The sequence below is a fragment of the Notothenia rossii genome, assembly GCF_949606895.1.
Source record: "Notothenia rossii genome assembly, chromosome: 5".
NCBI classification, from domain to species: domain Eukaryota; kingdom Metazoa; phylum Chordata; class Actinopteri; order Perciformes; family Nototheniidae; genus Notothenia; species Notothenia rossii.
The window spans coordinates 64944773-64962712 of record NC_136903.1 but is presented as its reverse complement, the minus strand read 5'-3'; the positions used below and the strand labels follow the sequence as shown (position 1 = coordinate 64962712).

Genomic DNA, 17940 nt, shown 5'->3' with positions numbered 1-17940 from the left:
ATAGTTATTTCATATACAGATTTGTCTCCGAGCTAAGCTTCTTTCTCTATGCTCATTGTCTGGTGTCTCTCTCTTGCCCTGTCTCCTCTTTTGCCTTCTTCTCTTCCTCTTCCTCCATATCATATTCCTACTCTTACAGCACCACTATCCCACGCAGTAATGGAGCCAGTTTACATGATTGTTTCCCATACTCGGTATTTCATAAATAGCAGAGATAGAAACCAGGGCATGCAAGCGTTTTTGGGATGAAACCATCGTTTTAAAAAACTAAAAGAATCCAGTCTGGAGAAGCTACTGAGCTCTTTGTGTTTTTAGTTGGGGGGTAATGGAGTTGACTGAGGGCCAGGGGTTCAGGAATGAGCTCAGACTGATACTGACCCATCGTGACCGTTCCGTGGTGTTTGATTTCAGCGGATTTAAAAGTGTTTTTATCATTTAAAACAGGGCTGACCAGGCAGCAGCCCTCTGGGAGTACAACAGGTCCTCAATCTCTCCTTAAGCCCCACAGCTCTATAATGAGAGTAAGGCAGGTTTAATTGGTTTTATAATGAGCCTGCTTGTAGGGAAAGACACACACAAGTGGCACACACAGGCACATACTCACCTAAGCAGATGCGAGCAAACAAAGAGACACGTACACAGAAACACTACGCACACTCTCCCTTTTGTTGGGTGCTGCCATTAAATGTTTAGTTGTAAATTCTGTGCATGATCACTTGTTGGATCAATACATTATCATGGATACCAGGAACACACAGCCAATATGCAACAATCCATATCATGCAAACTGAAGCCCCATTCTCACTTGACATACGTTTTCATGATATCAACATGAATGAATCCTGTGTATGATCCGCAGCAGGACAAAAATGCGGTCTCACTCATGCCGATTTCAATCACAAATGCTTACAGTAGCTAATTTGTACATCATAAAAACGATCTGATCCGCGTCAGATGCTTCAATGTGGTCTTATTTAAGTAATGAAGACATTGCTTTGAGGTCAATATCAAGGTCTACATGTATTCCAAAAGAGCCTCAGTAAACCTCTTTTTCAATGCAAGCTGATAACCCTTGTGTGGTCCGTGTCATGTAAGAGGAGATTTGCCATTAATACCACATGTTCATGTGACCTCAGTGAGCTCGTCTTTTCATTCTCTCTTCCCAGCGTCTCACAGTCGAATGGGATATATATTTAACCCATGAATAATATTCAAGCCAATAACAGCAATATCCTTCCTGCTGCTAAAATTCCCTTGCACAACCGGTGATGGATATAAACAACCCAGCTTAGTATTGCTTCCACAAACAGATACGCAACCTGAGCCCATGTGCTCTTAACGAAAACAGCCTCCTTTTCTGGGGCTTGGTTTGCATCTTAAATGCTCGGCTGCTCTCTCATCCTGTGAGAGCCAAAGAAAACAAAAAAAAGCCAGACTTCTTAGATGTCACTTGGCTAGAGTCGGGGTTGGCTCCGTTGTAAAGCTGCCAGACCTTGCATGAGCAATCCACTCACCAAAATGTCTCTCTTGTGAGTATTTACATATGGGGTTGATTTGGGGATTCATTTCAGGAGATGAGTTTATTCATGCTGAGAGGAAGTATACATGGAAATGTCCTCAAACCTCTGCTTTTCCGCTGCAGATTGGGAAACCTTGTAAAACGGATGATTATGTTTATGTGGTAATCGCTGCCCAATCAAAAAAAGTCAAATTGTGTCCATATGTGGCCAGCCGGTCGGTGCCCTTCACATTCACCCTGCTAACCTAAACATATGGATGATGACCCAGAAGGCACGGAGCACTCTGTTGAACCAATCATTTCCAATCTGCCACTCAGACAAGGTTTCATCTGTCCCTGCAGACTGCTCTGTCCGACAAACACAGAGAAGTTGGTTAATTTCTGCTATAATTAACTTGTCTTATTCAGGCGCTACATTACATTTAGCTGGAAATCACTGAGTCATGCATGCAAACAACTCCTTTTCAGAAAAGCATTGTTTTTCATGTAAAAACACAAAAAGTAAATATGTCACAATTTTGAAGGAAACCACACTTACATCTTAAATAAGACTGGAAAAGGGGCACGGAATGAAAATACACTTAGGACTAGATTGAAATACACAGACTGTAAGCAAGATAGATTTTGGCAGCAGCTTGACTCAATATTGTGACACGGGGCATGCAGCGACATAAGGGCCAGACAACTGGCCACCTTTAAGGTTGAGTGGCTGTGCATATGGTCCGATCGAGGATGACAGCCGAGGAGAGCGGGCATTGATTAGCCCATATAACCATCACGGCTCTGTGAATGCTAATGAGACAACGGTCAGGGATAGAGCTGATGGGAGAGATGAGCGTTCAGGGGAGGGGGGGTCACTGAGGTGGAGATGTATTACAGGAGAGGACTAATCATTCAGCCATCACATTAACTACCGTCACAAAGAGAGGCGTATTGATCCCAGCCACTACACTAGATACGCAGTTTTTTGGAAAGTGCCCATACACGTTTACCAACTGGGTTGGAAGAGAGATCATGGAGTGTGAGAGTGTGAGCGTGTGTTCATGCATGTGTTTTAGAGGGTTATTGTTAAAAGCCTTCCAGTTGCTACAGCCCAAATGTCCCCTAACCTTCAGCTGCATGGCGAGCTTCCAACTCTCCATACCACAATTTCTACAACTCAACCACAGTCTCCTCTCAGTCTCAGCATGTTCACGTCTCTTCTCTCTCCTTGAGGACATGGTTTCCTGTTCTCTATTTCCTGTCTTCCTCCGTACGCCCCCCCTTGTCCCTCCAATCATTCCCATTGTTTGTCAGGTTCCCATGGCCCACCAACAAAAGCAGTGGGAGGGGGACAGTAGAACAATTCATGGCACCCGTATGGTCTTCATTTTGCTGACCGCAATGCAGTCACAGTCCTCTTGTGTGTTTCCATTTGTGTGAGCAGGAGAAAAAGAACAGAAAGAGAGAGAAGAGAGGACAAAGGGAGTTGTAGAGAGAGAGATGGAGCTGCTAAATAAAACTGCAGTCAGGAAAAGCAGACTGAAGGACACCTCTCTTTGTTATCGCAAAATTGCCTTTCTTAATACCATTTACTATTTCGGCTGCACTAAGACATCTAATGGCGATCCGCTCTGAATGCTTTCACCCTCAGGTTCAGCTCCCTTCATGCAGTTATGGAAATCCTTTCAATTTAGCCTCAAACACACATATTCAACCTTTGCCCCTCCCCTCCCCTGAAAGTCCATTCTGAATGATTGCAATCGCCAAATCTCCTCTTCCTGGGTCTTCATAGCAAACTGTGACTTTGAAAAGTCCAAGTCATTTAGCCGCGGACTGGAGAATTTCCCCACCCGTCAACTCTCAATAAGCCATAATGAATCCACTATTTGCCCATTAGAGTATTTGACTAAGGCTTTCTTTCTCGATTTCTAAGGAAAGCTGCGAAACACTGAGGTAATGTGCTGGTTGTTTTATTTTGTTTAACACTGCACTACCTTAATATTTAAGCATGTTCATCTTTCAAATTATATTTACTAGCACAGAACTAATTTTCTCTTACAATGATGGACCAGTAAAGGCATCTGAGGCTTGTTTGAACATTGTTGATGCAGGTTAAGGGTTCAAGTGCATGATGCTTCAGTTAAACTACAGCTTCTCCATTAGATCTCACTCCCAAGCTTATGGAGACCCAAGGTTTGAAAATCAACCTTCCAGAAACTAGGAATAACTCAAAATTGAGTTGCACAATATACATCATAACAGATTCAGTATGTCATGTTACATCTGATTGCTCTTTTTATGCAATTGTGGTCCTTCTGAGTATTACTGGCCTTTGCAAAAACATTTCCTCAGAAAATCAATTCCATTAAACGCCCGTTATGTGTCTGCGGAGTGTTTTATGCTTACTCAGTCACTAGCTAGGATACGGTAGCATAGAGACACAAATATGCTGTCCTTGTGGAAAAAGTGAAATTGTGTTTAGCCCCTGGGGCAATGTGTTTGTTTGCCCCACAGCAGTAAAGGCAGGAAAAACTGTCCAATTAAAAATAACCAGACATATTTTCTCTGCATACAGTAAAGAGAAATGTATAGTAGCAATGTTAAGTGGTTACAGTGTAGCAACATAACCTGCACAAGTAGTCACCCAGCTGAGCTTCCTAAAAAATGTAACTACACCCTGAAAATACAACACAGCGACTCTAAGAACCGTGATTGGTCAGTCGGGCTTGGGTTTTTTGTTTTAAACATGTGATAGCACAGTGATTACATAAGGCTAATGTTGCTATAATGCACAAGTGAATGAAAGACAGTAAACACAGTAACTGTTGAGAGAAATATAGAAGTGTGACAGGTCACGATCATGATTATCTGTGTTACAGTTATAGTTGGCCTATAGTTAACCCCTTGTGCCAATTCTAACTTAAAGAGGCCCTATTATGCTTTTTGGGGGTTTTCCCTTTCCTGTGTGATATAGGTTTTTGTGCATGGCTACAAACCCAAAGTTCCCTCCAAAGGGATTTTTCAACGATTGGACTCAGTATGAGAACAATAAATACCTTTTTTAACATCAAAGCATGGAAACACAAAAATGAACACAATAATTAGCTAAATAGGGCCCCTTCAAAACATAGCGCTGTTACTAAAACAAAATTATAAATCTCTCTCCCAATTTGAATTGATTTGTTCAGTTAAGTCAGTAGCCACTAACTGTGATTCATAATATTTTTTCAAGAGATAAATTATTCTTTCATCATTCAATCATGCATAACTGAACACATTTGTGAGCTACCACCATCTTTAACTGTCTACATTTCAATAGTAACATTATTTTCAGAGATTTTCTCTTAAGATTTAGTAAACTCAGATAAGCCGGTGATTTTTATTTGAAAGATTTGTATGTACCAAGTTCACTTTCTCTTTCCACCAGACAAATGAGTATTACGTATGTCAGTGAGATGTATTCATGTTTCTCTATACATGTTACATGTTCATGTTGATTTAAATGTTGTGTACCTCTGGTTTGATCTCTGGCACACTCTTTGTAGAGCTTGCTTGATTTTTTTCCGCATCATCACCTAGAGCCACACCACCAAACTCATTATTGTCGCAACAATTGGTATAAACCTTGATGTGACTCTACTGACTGTAATGTTAATTTAGCAATTTGTTGCCCCTAGCATTTTGCTATCAAAAGGAAACTTTGCAACTAAAAGTGACATCAATCAACTCGTTCTGCTTTGGGACTGGAATAGATTTAAACAGGGATCAGTGAGTAATAATGGCTTTTACCTGGATTCACCTCATTAGTGCACGTCATGTAAAGTGCAAAAGCCCCTTTGTATTAACACATCAGTTACCCACCGGGTCATATTACTCAGCTAAAATCAACTGCCTAAGGCAACAAACTGTGGCAGGTGATGATAGCAATATCCTGTTATAAATCTGGACGAGGAGCAGGCTAAACGAGAGATGTTGACGGATTCATCCATATGCTGCATGCAGCCCGGATGGTGGTTATCCCTGTGACCTTTGACCCCGGTTACAGCCTTCCTTTGGCAGGTTTGACCTTTGCAATGGCCCTGCTGCTGGAGTGATCTGCTGATGGCATTTGTTGTCATGCCCCATTTCCACTCGGCATGTCCATTTAGGGGTGATGGAATAGGCTTGGAGAGGTGACCCTGTGCTCCTCCGGGGCTCCTGGGAGTCTGAATCATGGATGCTCATTCTGTCAGAGTAATGACAAACTCTGGCCCTCTAGACACTCTGCACTTAAAGCAGTAATGATGGATTCCTTATGTTCCTAACACACGCCTCCTGCTCACTTCCTGAGAACATGCAACATACTTTTTCTTTGTGATTTCACTTCTCTCTCTTCCTGAATTCTTTCCTCCTTTCCTCACTTATTATTTCAGTATTTTGACCTCTGTTTCTGTTGTTTCTCTCCTTTGCTATTACTCTGTCTCAGACAGTCGTTCTCTCTCTTTCTGTCAGGCTATCTTGTCTTTTTCCCCTGTGGCTCATCCAATGAAAGAGCTGCAGTGATGCTATCTGTGCTCCCAGTCTGGACACTGTGTGTAAGCGTGTGTGTTGTGTGTGTCAGACAGATTGCTCCTCATAAGACTGAGGCCCCCGGGCTAATGTCACAACAGTCCTCTCACACACTTCCTCAGTCAGCTGCATGCCTGTGCGACTCTGCAGAAAGCAGAGCCCCCCGGTACTACCAAGTCAATTCAGTTACATCAGAAAACAAGCCTTATAGGAACTTGATTATAATATATCAGTACACTATGTATTTCAAATGATACATGATGTCAATGAGCTAAATCAACTTTATGAACCGCTCAGAAAGAGGTCATCTCATGTCCGTGGGCCCGGTGCAAAGGGTCTTAAAGCGATGAAAAAAAAGACGGAGGAACATTTGAGTGGATGATACGTTTCTATAGATGTCTGTTTCCAGTACATCTGTACCGTGATTGCTTGTGCACACCAAACCTACCTAAATGCATACTAAGGCATGCCAAGGAGCATTCGATGGTCAGTGTGTTCAAACAAAGTGCGTGTCACAAATGTCTGGGTCTAAATTGAGAGACTATGTCTGACGATGTTGTATCTTTATGGAACTGACAATATGATTTACATGTCCACTTCGATTAGCGATTGGCCAGGTGTGCAAAGCAAATAAAGAAGTCTAGAGCAGAAATGATGCCATGTTTGTGGATTGACAGATCATTTGAAACAATTTTGATCATTTATTACTTTCTTGTAATTTAATTCAAGAGGAAACTCCTCATTTGAAGTGGACGTGCAAAGCAAGCCCCCTGGATAGGAGACTGTAAGGCTTTTCTTTGTCATATATTATAATAACTATATATCTATTATTGGTATTAGACCCTTCGGAGAGAACTAGCATTTTTGGTTGTATTTTTTCGAACTATTATCTTATATTATTATATTTCTAATTGCTTATTAATGAAAACAGCCCTTAAATGGTCAGGACTTGAGTCTCTTTTAATCCCTCCTTTTATTTTTCTACACTTTTTCACATTTTCTTTCAACATTATGAATGCTTTAAGGTGACTGAGTCTTAAAGTGCGCATCAATATTCCCATTTCAATGTTTGTCTTTTATCGCCCCTCTCTAAGACAGCTGCGGTCGATCAGTACAGCTATAAACACTTCTGCCTTCAGACACGGCCATATGACACGTTTGAACTAGTTCCTTTCAATCATACACTTGTCAGTCAGTACTTGTCAGTACTGTATTAATCCTCAATCCACACGAGAGCGGGTGATGCAAGCACAGCAGAGCAGCAGAAACCTCACACTGAAGGAATACTAAAGCAAGCTTGAAGGAATATGATTGGCAATATTCAATGTTTCTTATTATAACATATGTTATGCCAACTGAACCAATGGCTTTAGTCAATATATTAACAGTTTAAGAATTACCTGGCCTGTGTCAACCTCTGTAGTTTGTACCGACTCTAAAACAGGTCACTAGTATATATCATTTTAAGGCTTAAGCTAAGTAGTTCCCAAAACAGCTTGGCACTGTCATATTTTAGAAAGGCTTCTCAAGTGGGAGTGAAATGTGCATGTGTTACGGTCTATTTTCAACTGCAGATTTGGTGTGATAGAGAGTATTTATGGCAGCAGAACAATATATGTGGGGTGATTCAGTAAACCACTGTGCCCAAATTCATCATAATGAAGAAACTTGTCACCCAGTTCAACAGTGTGACTCACTGGTGTGTGTTTTTAATAGTTTGAGGACACCAATGAAGGTTGAGGCAACACACAGACCAGACTTATCCCCTAAACAAAGTAAAAATTAAGATAGACTTGAAAACAGGAGACTCACAATTAGGGATGGGAATTTGAAAGCAAATGTACATTCAAATATTCGGCCCCCAAAAAAACGTTTAACCGATTGACCGGAATGCACATATCCGATAAAAACAAATGTGGGAAATTTTTTGAAGAAAATAATAAATAAATAACTACATGTTCAAATAAGTATAGAAACCAAGTCGAATTTGTCAAATGTATTGAACTGGTGATCACAGTTTGAACAGTTGACAGCTATAGGCCTACAGCTTTCATGCTTAAAACATAACTTGGTTTTTAAATGAAAGAGGGATCATACACGAACAACCTGACGGGTTAGGGTAACGTAACCCTATTACAAGAGAGATAAACAACCTATAACAGCGCCATGCACAGAATGCAGCTATTCAATACTCATTCTTGTTTAAGAATATGAGCATGAGGTGATTCACAATCAGGCCAGCTGTAGAGAAGACCCTCTCAGCTGGAATTTGGGCATAAGATGAGGTTTGAGTCTGCGTGATCTGCGTGTAGGGAGGGGCAGCAGCTATATCATTAGCTAGAACTAGCTAGATCTGATGGATTTGGACATAAACGCGAGTGAAGTATAACCGGACGTGATAGAGAGAGATCAGCACCTGCAGCTCTGCCCGCTGTGAGGGACCGGTGAGCGGAGCAAAACACACCTTTAGACCTAACACACTTAGCTATGGCACTGTATACATTGAATTATTCAATTTGATCATATGTAATCAACTTACTGTAGATACCCTTCGGAAAAAACTAAAAAACTAAAATATCCCTACTCACAATACACAAGAAAGAATTTGAGTCAGCCTAAAAGATACAGACAGCACTGTTATTCAAGATGCAAAAATCCATGTCAAGTACACAGAGATAATTGCCCCTTTAAATACTTCATAATGCTTAACGCTATTCAAACCAAAATCCACCAGGACAGTGTTAAACAAGAGGCACTAGAGGCACATTATTTCCTGTTACTAATGCAACTAATACAAAGGCGCCGGAGGAACAGGCCTGTGCTTCAGTCGTGGCTCAAGTTGTCATGGGTGGAAATTCACATCGATTTGTGCTCAGCACAAAAGGCTGAAGATGCAGCGCTCCATGATTACTGCACCTTTGTTCAGCATAATGTCCCACATAATCACCATGATACATTAAACATAACTAGTCATGCTAATTAGGGTATTAATTGATCACATAATTACATGAATTAGTGTTAATGGATTAAAGATCATTATTACCTAAATGTGCCCGGCAGAAAAAGGGGCACAAACAGCTGTCGGTGGATTTCTAGTTGCCGACTAATAAATGATGAAATATGGAGTTGTTTGGCAGAAACTTTTTTTAAATGATGTAAGACATTAAAGGGACATTTCAACAATTTTCTCTTGAGGAGCTTAGTTATGTCAGACAGTGTTGATATCAATAAAGTCATCAGGGTGATTTAGGGCTTGGCATGGACTCGTCAAATTCTTACCAAAGAGCCTTAGTTACAAAATGTGGGCCTTGAGTTTGATTTACGCCAAAGAGAAGGACGAACAAAAAGATGCTATATGTTGCATTGTGGGAAATGTAGGTTTAAACATTTTCAGACTTTGACTCTACAAATAAGGACATTTTGACTATTCTTTTTGTAGTCTTTCGCTCGCAATTCCCCATACTTTAAGGGAGTGCTGTGCTAAATCGCTGGAGTACAACTTTAATATTTAATTATCAGGTTTTATTATAAGTCTTTTAAAATCATCAGTGTCATCAGGTCAGGTACCTTCCTACAAAACACACTCCGTCAATATGTCCTGGTGATTAATTTTCAGTTGACAGAGACATGTAGCACTTATGAGGAGCAATTAACTTGAAATGTCAACATTTATAATATGAATTAGACAATTCAAGTTATTTCTGTGCTTGGACTTGATGCTTGAGATTGTTGCAACTTGTATAGCCTGCATCAATCTCATCCAAGCATTTTAGCAATTTTTTCTGTTGCTAGTTTTTAAATCGTAAGCTTTAGAAACATGACTTACCCTTTGTTAATCCCAACCTCTAATTAGATTTGGAAGGAAGTGCAGTAGCTGTAAATGAGCACTGCATCAGACTTATTTGAAATCGCTTGAGTTGTGGGCAGTGATTCGGAGGTCTAGGACCAGGCTCCATTTTGCATTTGTATTGAAAATCTGAAACAGGAAGATAAATCTCCCTGACAGAGATGCCAATGGGTCATCAATAGCAGCAGCCTCAAGAAATCATTGTTGTGTTTTGAGTAGATACCGTAAGTGCAGTCATTTGTCATCAAGTGGATCTGGTTGCATCTCTTTGCTGTCAACAACCACACATTCCCTCAGTATTGAGTTCAGTGTGTGAAAAAGGCAGTTTTAGCCTGTCCTGCTTGTCAGTGACTGCATTTCTGTTCTCACCTTCTTCAGCCGTCCACTCTTGGTCCCCAGGATGATCACACTGTGTCCGTTGTAGACGTAAGAGGTGACAGAGGTCAGCCTGTCCCTGCTCTCAGTGAACACCGTGCGACCCGACACCAGCTGCGAACCTCCCAGGGGCTGGTTTATATCCAGGCCACAGAAGTGATCATCGATGGGAACGGGCTGCGTGGACAGAGGGAGGGGGTTAGTGACAGGTGTTGGGGAGAAGATGAAGAAGGCATTGAGAGTGGAAAGTCAGAGATGTTGTTTTCGAGGAGGCGAAGGGAAGAAAACAGGAGAAGAGGTTAAAAAAGGGAGGGATAAAGAAGAGGGGAGAGTGAGAGGGAGGAGAAGTGAAGATGACAGATGTAAGGAGGGGAGGTGGAGGTACGAGAAAGGGGGAAGAGCGTAAGTGGGAGCTGGAAAAATGACTGAGATCACGGCAGACACCTACGAATACAAGAGAAAACTCAAACTGACCTTTGGCAAGCCCCACATGCATTAGGTGCACCATTTTCTGGGTTACTTCAAGAAGGTTCATTCTGCCGCGTTAATCAGCAATTCTCAGAGCGGGCAAATTCTCGGGGCAGACTAATTGCTGATGGCAAACGAAGGAACGCTGTGTATTTTGCGCCTCTTTCTATGATTTTAAGATCACTCGATCTGACATCACACAAACACTCGGCACAAAAGATGTCAGGTTTTGATTAAGCATCAAAGAGAGCTGCATGCTTTGCAGTCCTGTTACATCTACTAACATTCACTTCAAGCATTTGCTAATTGCCTGCCACTCAGTGTATGCATCTACCTTTTAGGGCAGCTAATTTCTTATTTCACCTCCTTGAATTCCTAGGCATATTCATCTTTTGTTGCTTTCCTTCCATCAATGTACCTTAGTTTACTGAATGTGATTGGTGTAGTCAACTCAGCAAAAACACATTTCCTATCTTACCCCAAATAAGACTTTCTTTGCCTTTTCCTTTTTGAAACTAAATATTGTATTTGCTTATGTGAACATAAGTCATTAGAATATATGTTTCAAGAGTTTCATTCGTTCCTATTCACTGCATTTGACGTTAACCATCTGGAAGTCTGCTGACACATTTTTTATGTAAATTTGAACTTCTTGGAAATAATCCTCAGAAATATTGTATAAGGGATTCATTTTATCAACCGACATTCAAAGTCTCCAGAGGATGAATCCTACTGACGAAAATGATGCCCTTATGTTTCATTTAGCGACACCGCAAGTTGAAATGTGTCATTTTAGAGTATAAGTCTTATCAGCTATTGCACTGATTGCCATGAAATTGAATGCATACATTCATCAGATTGATTTGTAGACACAAGCAAACTTTTCTAATTGTGTTAGCATCTTAACAACTAAGCATGGTTAAAGCTGCTATAATTTAGCAGGTTAGCATTTGAATTGAGTGCTGAAATGACAATTTAGCACAGGGGTGTCAAACTCAAGGCCCGGGGGCCAAATCCGGCACGCAACCTCATTTTATGTGGCCCCACAAGAGCTTGCAAAGAATATAATATGTTTATTATACGGTTACATGGGGATTTACAGAAGCACGTTGCCCATAAACTACATGTCCCACAATGCATCTCAAATAAAACCCTTTTTCTCCGAATTTCACTTTCTTTCTTCAAAATATGCCGTTTTTCTTAGAATTTGATTTTGCTCAGAATCTTTTCTTTTTTTTTATGTAAATGTTTTTTCAATATTTCACTTTATTGTTTTGTTTTTCAAGAATGTGGCTTTTCTTTATAAATCATTTTGTGACATTCTCACTGAAGAGACTTGCAATTATAGACTTCTACTTTCAGACGTAGTTAATTATGAAGTTATTACCCTATCCGATAATAATCCAATGCAGAGGCAGTAATGTAATATAATACATTATTTGATATATATTATATATGTATTTATATATTTTCTTAACTCTTAAAGTTACAACCGGCCCTTTGAGTGCAATCATAATGCTGATGTGGCCCGCGATGACATTGAGTTTGACACCCCTGAAATGTTAGCATAATGCACCCCTTTGACTTAGCACAGCCTTTCAGAGTATTGGGAGTCTGGAAGTCTAATATATAAAGTAAGTTTAGGTACAGCAGCTTAATAAACCCCCTTCGTCTTTAATATTTTTATTAAAGTCGTTTCGTTCTTTTACTTGACACAGGAAGGAAAATATCTGATAACAACACATCCTCAAAAAGCAACATTGTGGCTAGCCCTAACCCTAACCAATGAATCATGTTACCAAAAACACACAGTATCTAATGACATCTTAACAAAGCTGGAACCTTGCCTTTCCTTAACAGTGTAATTGAAATATAACGCTCTTTGGTTAACTGCACGGTCAGAGCAATTTATAGCATTATTATGGGTCTCCTTCCTCCCTCTGTTGCCTTTATGAATTACATCACATCTTATTTGTTTGATGGCATGCTGAAATCAAAGTACATGTTGTGAAATTCAAGAGCCATGGATGCGATGAACATCATTGTTTTTATGGGTCGCTTTCAACTTGTTTCGATGAAGGCCACTCATTAGGCAGAATTATAGCTTTCACTGAGGGAACAGACTTGGACATTTACAAGAAAGCTCTTTTTTCTCAAGATCAAGAACAGGTCTCAAAGGGTTCAAAACTGCTGACAGCGACAATAGTAGAAGGAAGGAGAGTGGGGGGGGGGGAGTGGGAGTCAGTGCTCAAAACCCTTAATAAAATCAAAGCTCAATACAGAACTCCTCTGATTAGCATTGTGGAATTAATCTCCTCCAGCTCTTCTGCTCTTGTGGGACCCTAAACAACCTCAATGGTATCTTCAGCAAAGCTCTTGTTCCCTGCCTATAAGCTATTAAAGCTGCAATCATTGTTGTGGATAACCCATTTTTAGTAAATCTATATCAATGCTGCTCACCACCTTTTATATTGAAACTAAATGTGTGTTATAAGTGGCAAATCAGACCACTTCTCCCTCTATAGTCCACCTACCGCCTTGGTGCACTGCACGTCTTTCCCCAGCAGCCAGTGCAGCTCCAGATTTCCCTCTCCTTGGTAACAGGACTGCAGACGCTCCTTAATGCGTGTATTGATGTCTTGGATGGTGAAGACACAGAGAGCGGAGTGGTCTGGAGGGTCGTGGCACTGCTTCTGTCCCTTGGAGAAAACGGCAAAGAGCACGTCCTCCTGTGCGCTGATGTTGAGCGACTTTGCCAGAACCCTGCCGGCCTTGGAAAGGTACGCCGCCTGCAGCAAACGGTACTCCTCGCCTTTGTGTACGCACCCCACAGGAAGCGACACGTATGAGTGGAACTTTTTGTCACCTTTGCAGAGGCGGATTATGCGAGAGGTGTAAAACAGGTCGCCAGGGGATCCGCCGGCGGGCATCCCATTCTCAGGTGTCTCCGGCTGCACTGTCATGAAGTAGACGAAGTTGCCGCTGGCGAAACCGTAGATGTAGTTGATGTCAAAGTGTGGGACAAGAGCCAGCGTGTCTGAGGGGATTTTAATCAGAGAGGACACAAAGTCAGTATGAAGCTCGTAGTCCAGCATGGCAGAGGATTCTGGGTCACGAGGCAGCTTTCGGCTGGAGATAGTCGGGAAGTAGTCCTGTTTCCCACCGACAGCCGTGCCGATGTACAGAGTGGCATCCTGACCCTGCGAGGGCACAACAACCCCGTACATCGTCCCTGTCTGGTTGTCACTGGAGAGGTAGTGTTCCTTCTTGTGCGTGGGCTCCACAAGGATGAACAAGTCATCCAGCCGCATCAGCTTGCAGACGCCCTGGTACAGACTCCCGCAGGCCAGCAGCCGGTTCTGGGAGTAGTCGATGAGCAACAGTTTGTTAACATTGTCAGTAGATGCAAGCGGCTCAGAACAGGGCTGGACAATCAGTGGAGGGTAACATGCCTTGTTGTCATACTCCGGCCCCGTATCATGGGACACCAGGAGGGTGAGGTTAGCTGACAACTTGTAGATTCGGTTGACAGCTCCGATGTACAGAGCTCCTGTAGACTGATGCACAGTCAGGTGGTTCAGCGCCCAATCCCTCCTTTCCGATTGGAAGGCGTTCAGAGTCTGTCCAACAGTCTTCTTTTGATTCACAGAGATTAGAGTCAATAGCCACAGGGCCAGGGGCCATGACATGACCTTTAGAGGACGGTGACCTTTAGCAGGGCCACAGCAAGTCCATCTTTTATCAAAGCACGTTCCCATCCCCATAGGGCTCCAAAAAATACAGAGCTCAGACAAAGCACCTGGGACCGTGTGTCTCCAAGGATTTGAAAAGATGAGCTGAAGTGCTGTCTCGTCGTCCTTAAGTGTTCTTCACATCATTCTGAAAGAGAAAAGAAAGAAGTGTTTTCAACTCAATAGATCCTTGATACTTTTCACGAGTAGAAAAAATGCTTTCATGGTATCATCATAAGACAAATCTTAAAACAAAGAAATATATGTACTTGTTTGCGATTCTATCTCTGTTTAGTCAGACACATTAGACATCAAAGAAACAACTAATCATTTGTTCAAACTGTCTCCCCGTATTTACTAACCCGAGAGATAGTCCAATATTCCCACTATCAACAGGGGGGCTCATTATATTTGCCTCTCTGAAAGAGCGATCTAAATGTGGCCTATTACTTGAACAAAGCAGAGACACACTGTAGCTGCGCCTTTCCCCTGTTTGGGTGGCTAATTACATAATTCAAATGCATTAATTATGCGTCCATATTTTGGGCTCCCTGTTTTCCTTTCTCCCCTCTGCCTTGTTCGTTTTATGGTTGAATCCAGGAGGAATTAATCACTCTCCAGAGCAACCGACATTCCTAAATTAATCAGGCTTTTTTCTAGGGATGGCAGGGAGTCATTAGAGATTCACAGCCAGGCAGCATCAGCCCTTACACTTCCCTCTTTAATTTCATTAGCATATTTTATGTAGATATTTCCAGGGGACAAACAATGCCCCTCAAACACAGGATGGGCTGAAGGATGGATGAGTAAAATGCATGGCAGAGAATCTTTTATGGTCTTTTTACAGAAAGGTTTGCCTCCCTCCGTCAAAACTATTATGTGATGCTTGTTTTAGTTTTATGCGAGGTATTTCTCATACAAATGACAAAATAAGCTCATTTTGAACAACAAAAATGATGTTATCAATTAAGTAAGAGCAACACAAGCACCGTAGATAAAGTGGCTTCATACACGCTGTTACTTCATGGTAGTCCATTAATGGAGTAATAAACCTGCCTGCATAGGAGGACGGACCATAAATGAAGACGCCTACATCACCCTAAATCCTTCCTGTGTGCAACCAGAAGCTTCTCCAATCCAGCTCCTAAAGGCTTTCCTATCTCCCCAGCATCCCTTTCACACTCCTCTAATAATACTTTTTTTTCTAAATCATTCAAAACCCTTAAGGGAAATGCTTCTTCATTCCCTCTAAAGATATCGTGCCAAGAGCTAGAAAGCTTTAGCTCAAAGGCAACAGTCTGTTTTGGCTGCGACTGTAAACCGGGTGTTTTCTCAGCGAGACTTCCCGGTATAAGTAAAGGTTAAATGAAGACAGCCATGTCAGATCCTAATGCGGGGGTCATGATGCGGTGGGTGCTCTCCATTGGCTGGCTTACAGGACGTCCGGCTGAGTTGAGAGGGAGCCAGGGATGGAGCGGATGGACTGACACTGAGCTGGCAGGGTCTGCTCCTGCTCCTCTACAGCGTCTCCTGTCCATCTGTCCCCGCCACGCTCACATCGGGGGAGAAGTCACTCGAGTGTCTCGACCTCCTCTGCTCAATTTGGCAGGCTCAGTTTGAGCAACTCCACCCGTCTTTGGCCACTAAAGAACAACATCTGACATAGGGCTGGACAATATATCAATATAACGTCAAATATCGTGACAAGAAACTATATCGTCTTAGATTTTGGGTCGTCATGTGGCTTGAATCTTGCATCGTCCTGGTTTCAACATTTATTACCGCAAATTAGTGTAATTTGTATTATTTTTCTTTACAAACTAGGTCATTGTATCAACATTACTGAAGATTATTATCAAAAGTCTCTAAGTAGGTTGAGAATGCACCGATAGCCAAACCTTCAGTGTGGTTGGAAAATAGAGTTATAGGAATTTGGTAAAAAAGATTGTAATATTTAATCCTCTCCATACCCCAGCCCTAATCTTTAATTGTGATACATGACATGAGTCTTAACTCTTAGTCACGCTCTGTTTATCTGTTCCTCTGCTTTTAAAAGTTACATGATTGAAACTTCCTCTTTTTCTGTTGTTAAGTCTTTTTTTCCAGCTGCACAGGAAAACTGTTTGCTTTTATTAATTCTCAGAAAGATAAGATTTAGCAGGACACGTTGGCACCTTCCTTATTTTAGGAAAAAAGATGTCCAGCTTACATGTGAAAATCCTTCAAATCATCTGCTTTCCAATCTGATGAGTCCCTGAAGGTTCTGTGTCGATGTACCCAGGACTTTCATCATTTGTCCATTTGCATGTTCAAACCCAATGAAAAGAGTATTCAGGCATTTTTGAGCATTTTCAGAGGAAGCAGTGACAGTCCTTTTATTTTTGACAGCTTCTGGGTAAACTGAAATATAAACTCTTTGAAGCATTCATGTGTTTGTTTTCAGTAAACAAAATTGCCTAAACCAATGGAAACCGGAAACCTTTATTCCTTTGAGAGCAAACCTTTTTCTAAAACATTCTTCTTCTTTTTGATGTAGGCTTCCTTGTGTTCTTTTTTTTAAACCGATTTAATCCTTTGTGCATATCCCTTAACTCATAAAAAGGAGCAGAACATTCATTGTGTGTTTAGTTACCAATCTATATATGTTATATTTACTCCGTGGGCTGTCCCGCTGAATCCCATTACTTTGAACTTCTATACTTCAAATCACACTTCCTAGCAAAGACCTTTGGTGTAATTTGTATTGTAGTCTTATAAGAACCTCAAGCGTCCTAGAAGTCATTAACAAGACAGTGCTCTCGATATCCGACCGCAAATAGCAGACAATATGATATTTGCAAAGCCAGGTTTGAGTCTTGCATGACCTTAAACAACAGACACCAGCAGTGCCATCCAGAGGTTAATTTAGTATTGAGAGACTTCTGTCAAATCCCGAGAGGAATTACGGAACAGGGAGAAAAAATAAGAAGAGCAGGCAGACGAAGCAGCAGCCTCATGGTTTCATCCATTTCTGTTCTCCCGGCTTTGGTCACGTCTAAGGCGTGAAGTCATGCTGCTCAGTGTTTACCCTGGATTATAGAGACAACTCTTTGCCCTGCACAGTCCTCCCTGCTGAATCCTCCGCCTCGCCACTCAGACACGCTCCAGCCCAGACGTGACTCATTCACACTCACACACAGGAACAGGGTTTGCTGAGGCCTCTGGGGGACGCCAGCTCTCAGCGGGCACCAATCGTAGCATAGATGAGGGAGAAGCCGGCCTCCTTTGCTCCTCAAACACGACCCTTTGACCTGGATCGAGATCAGTGGAACCAAAGCTATCCTTCAAGTTCAGCTTTTATTGGGGTGAAATGCTGTCATACCTTAGCTAGCACCCAGTTTGTCATGATTCATGAGACAGAGAAGGGTTAGTTTTTTCTTGTTTGTTGACCCATCTGCCATTAGAGATGGACTAAAATGTGAAGAGGGGGT

At 41.7% G+C, this 17940-nt stretch overlaps 1 protein-coding gene across 1 annotated transcript in view; it reads right to left on the bottom strand.

Moving 5' to 3' along the window:
* The window catches only part of LOC307039999 (plexin-A2-like), an 84318-nt gene that overhangs the window by 57057 nt on the left and 9321 nt on the right, over positions 1-17940 (bottom strand). The window contains exons 2-3 of the mRNA XM_079682494.1: positions 13274-14618; positions 10266-10448 (exon numbers count right to left, since the gene is read on the bottom strand). Of these exons, the coding sequence (XP_079538620.1) occupies positions 10266-10448; positions 13274-14503 (1413 nt within the window). The 5' untranslated portion in view covers positions 14504-14618. The remainder of the gene's footprint in view (positions 1-10265; positions 10449-13273; positions 14619-17940) is intronic.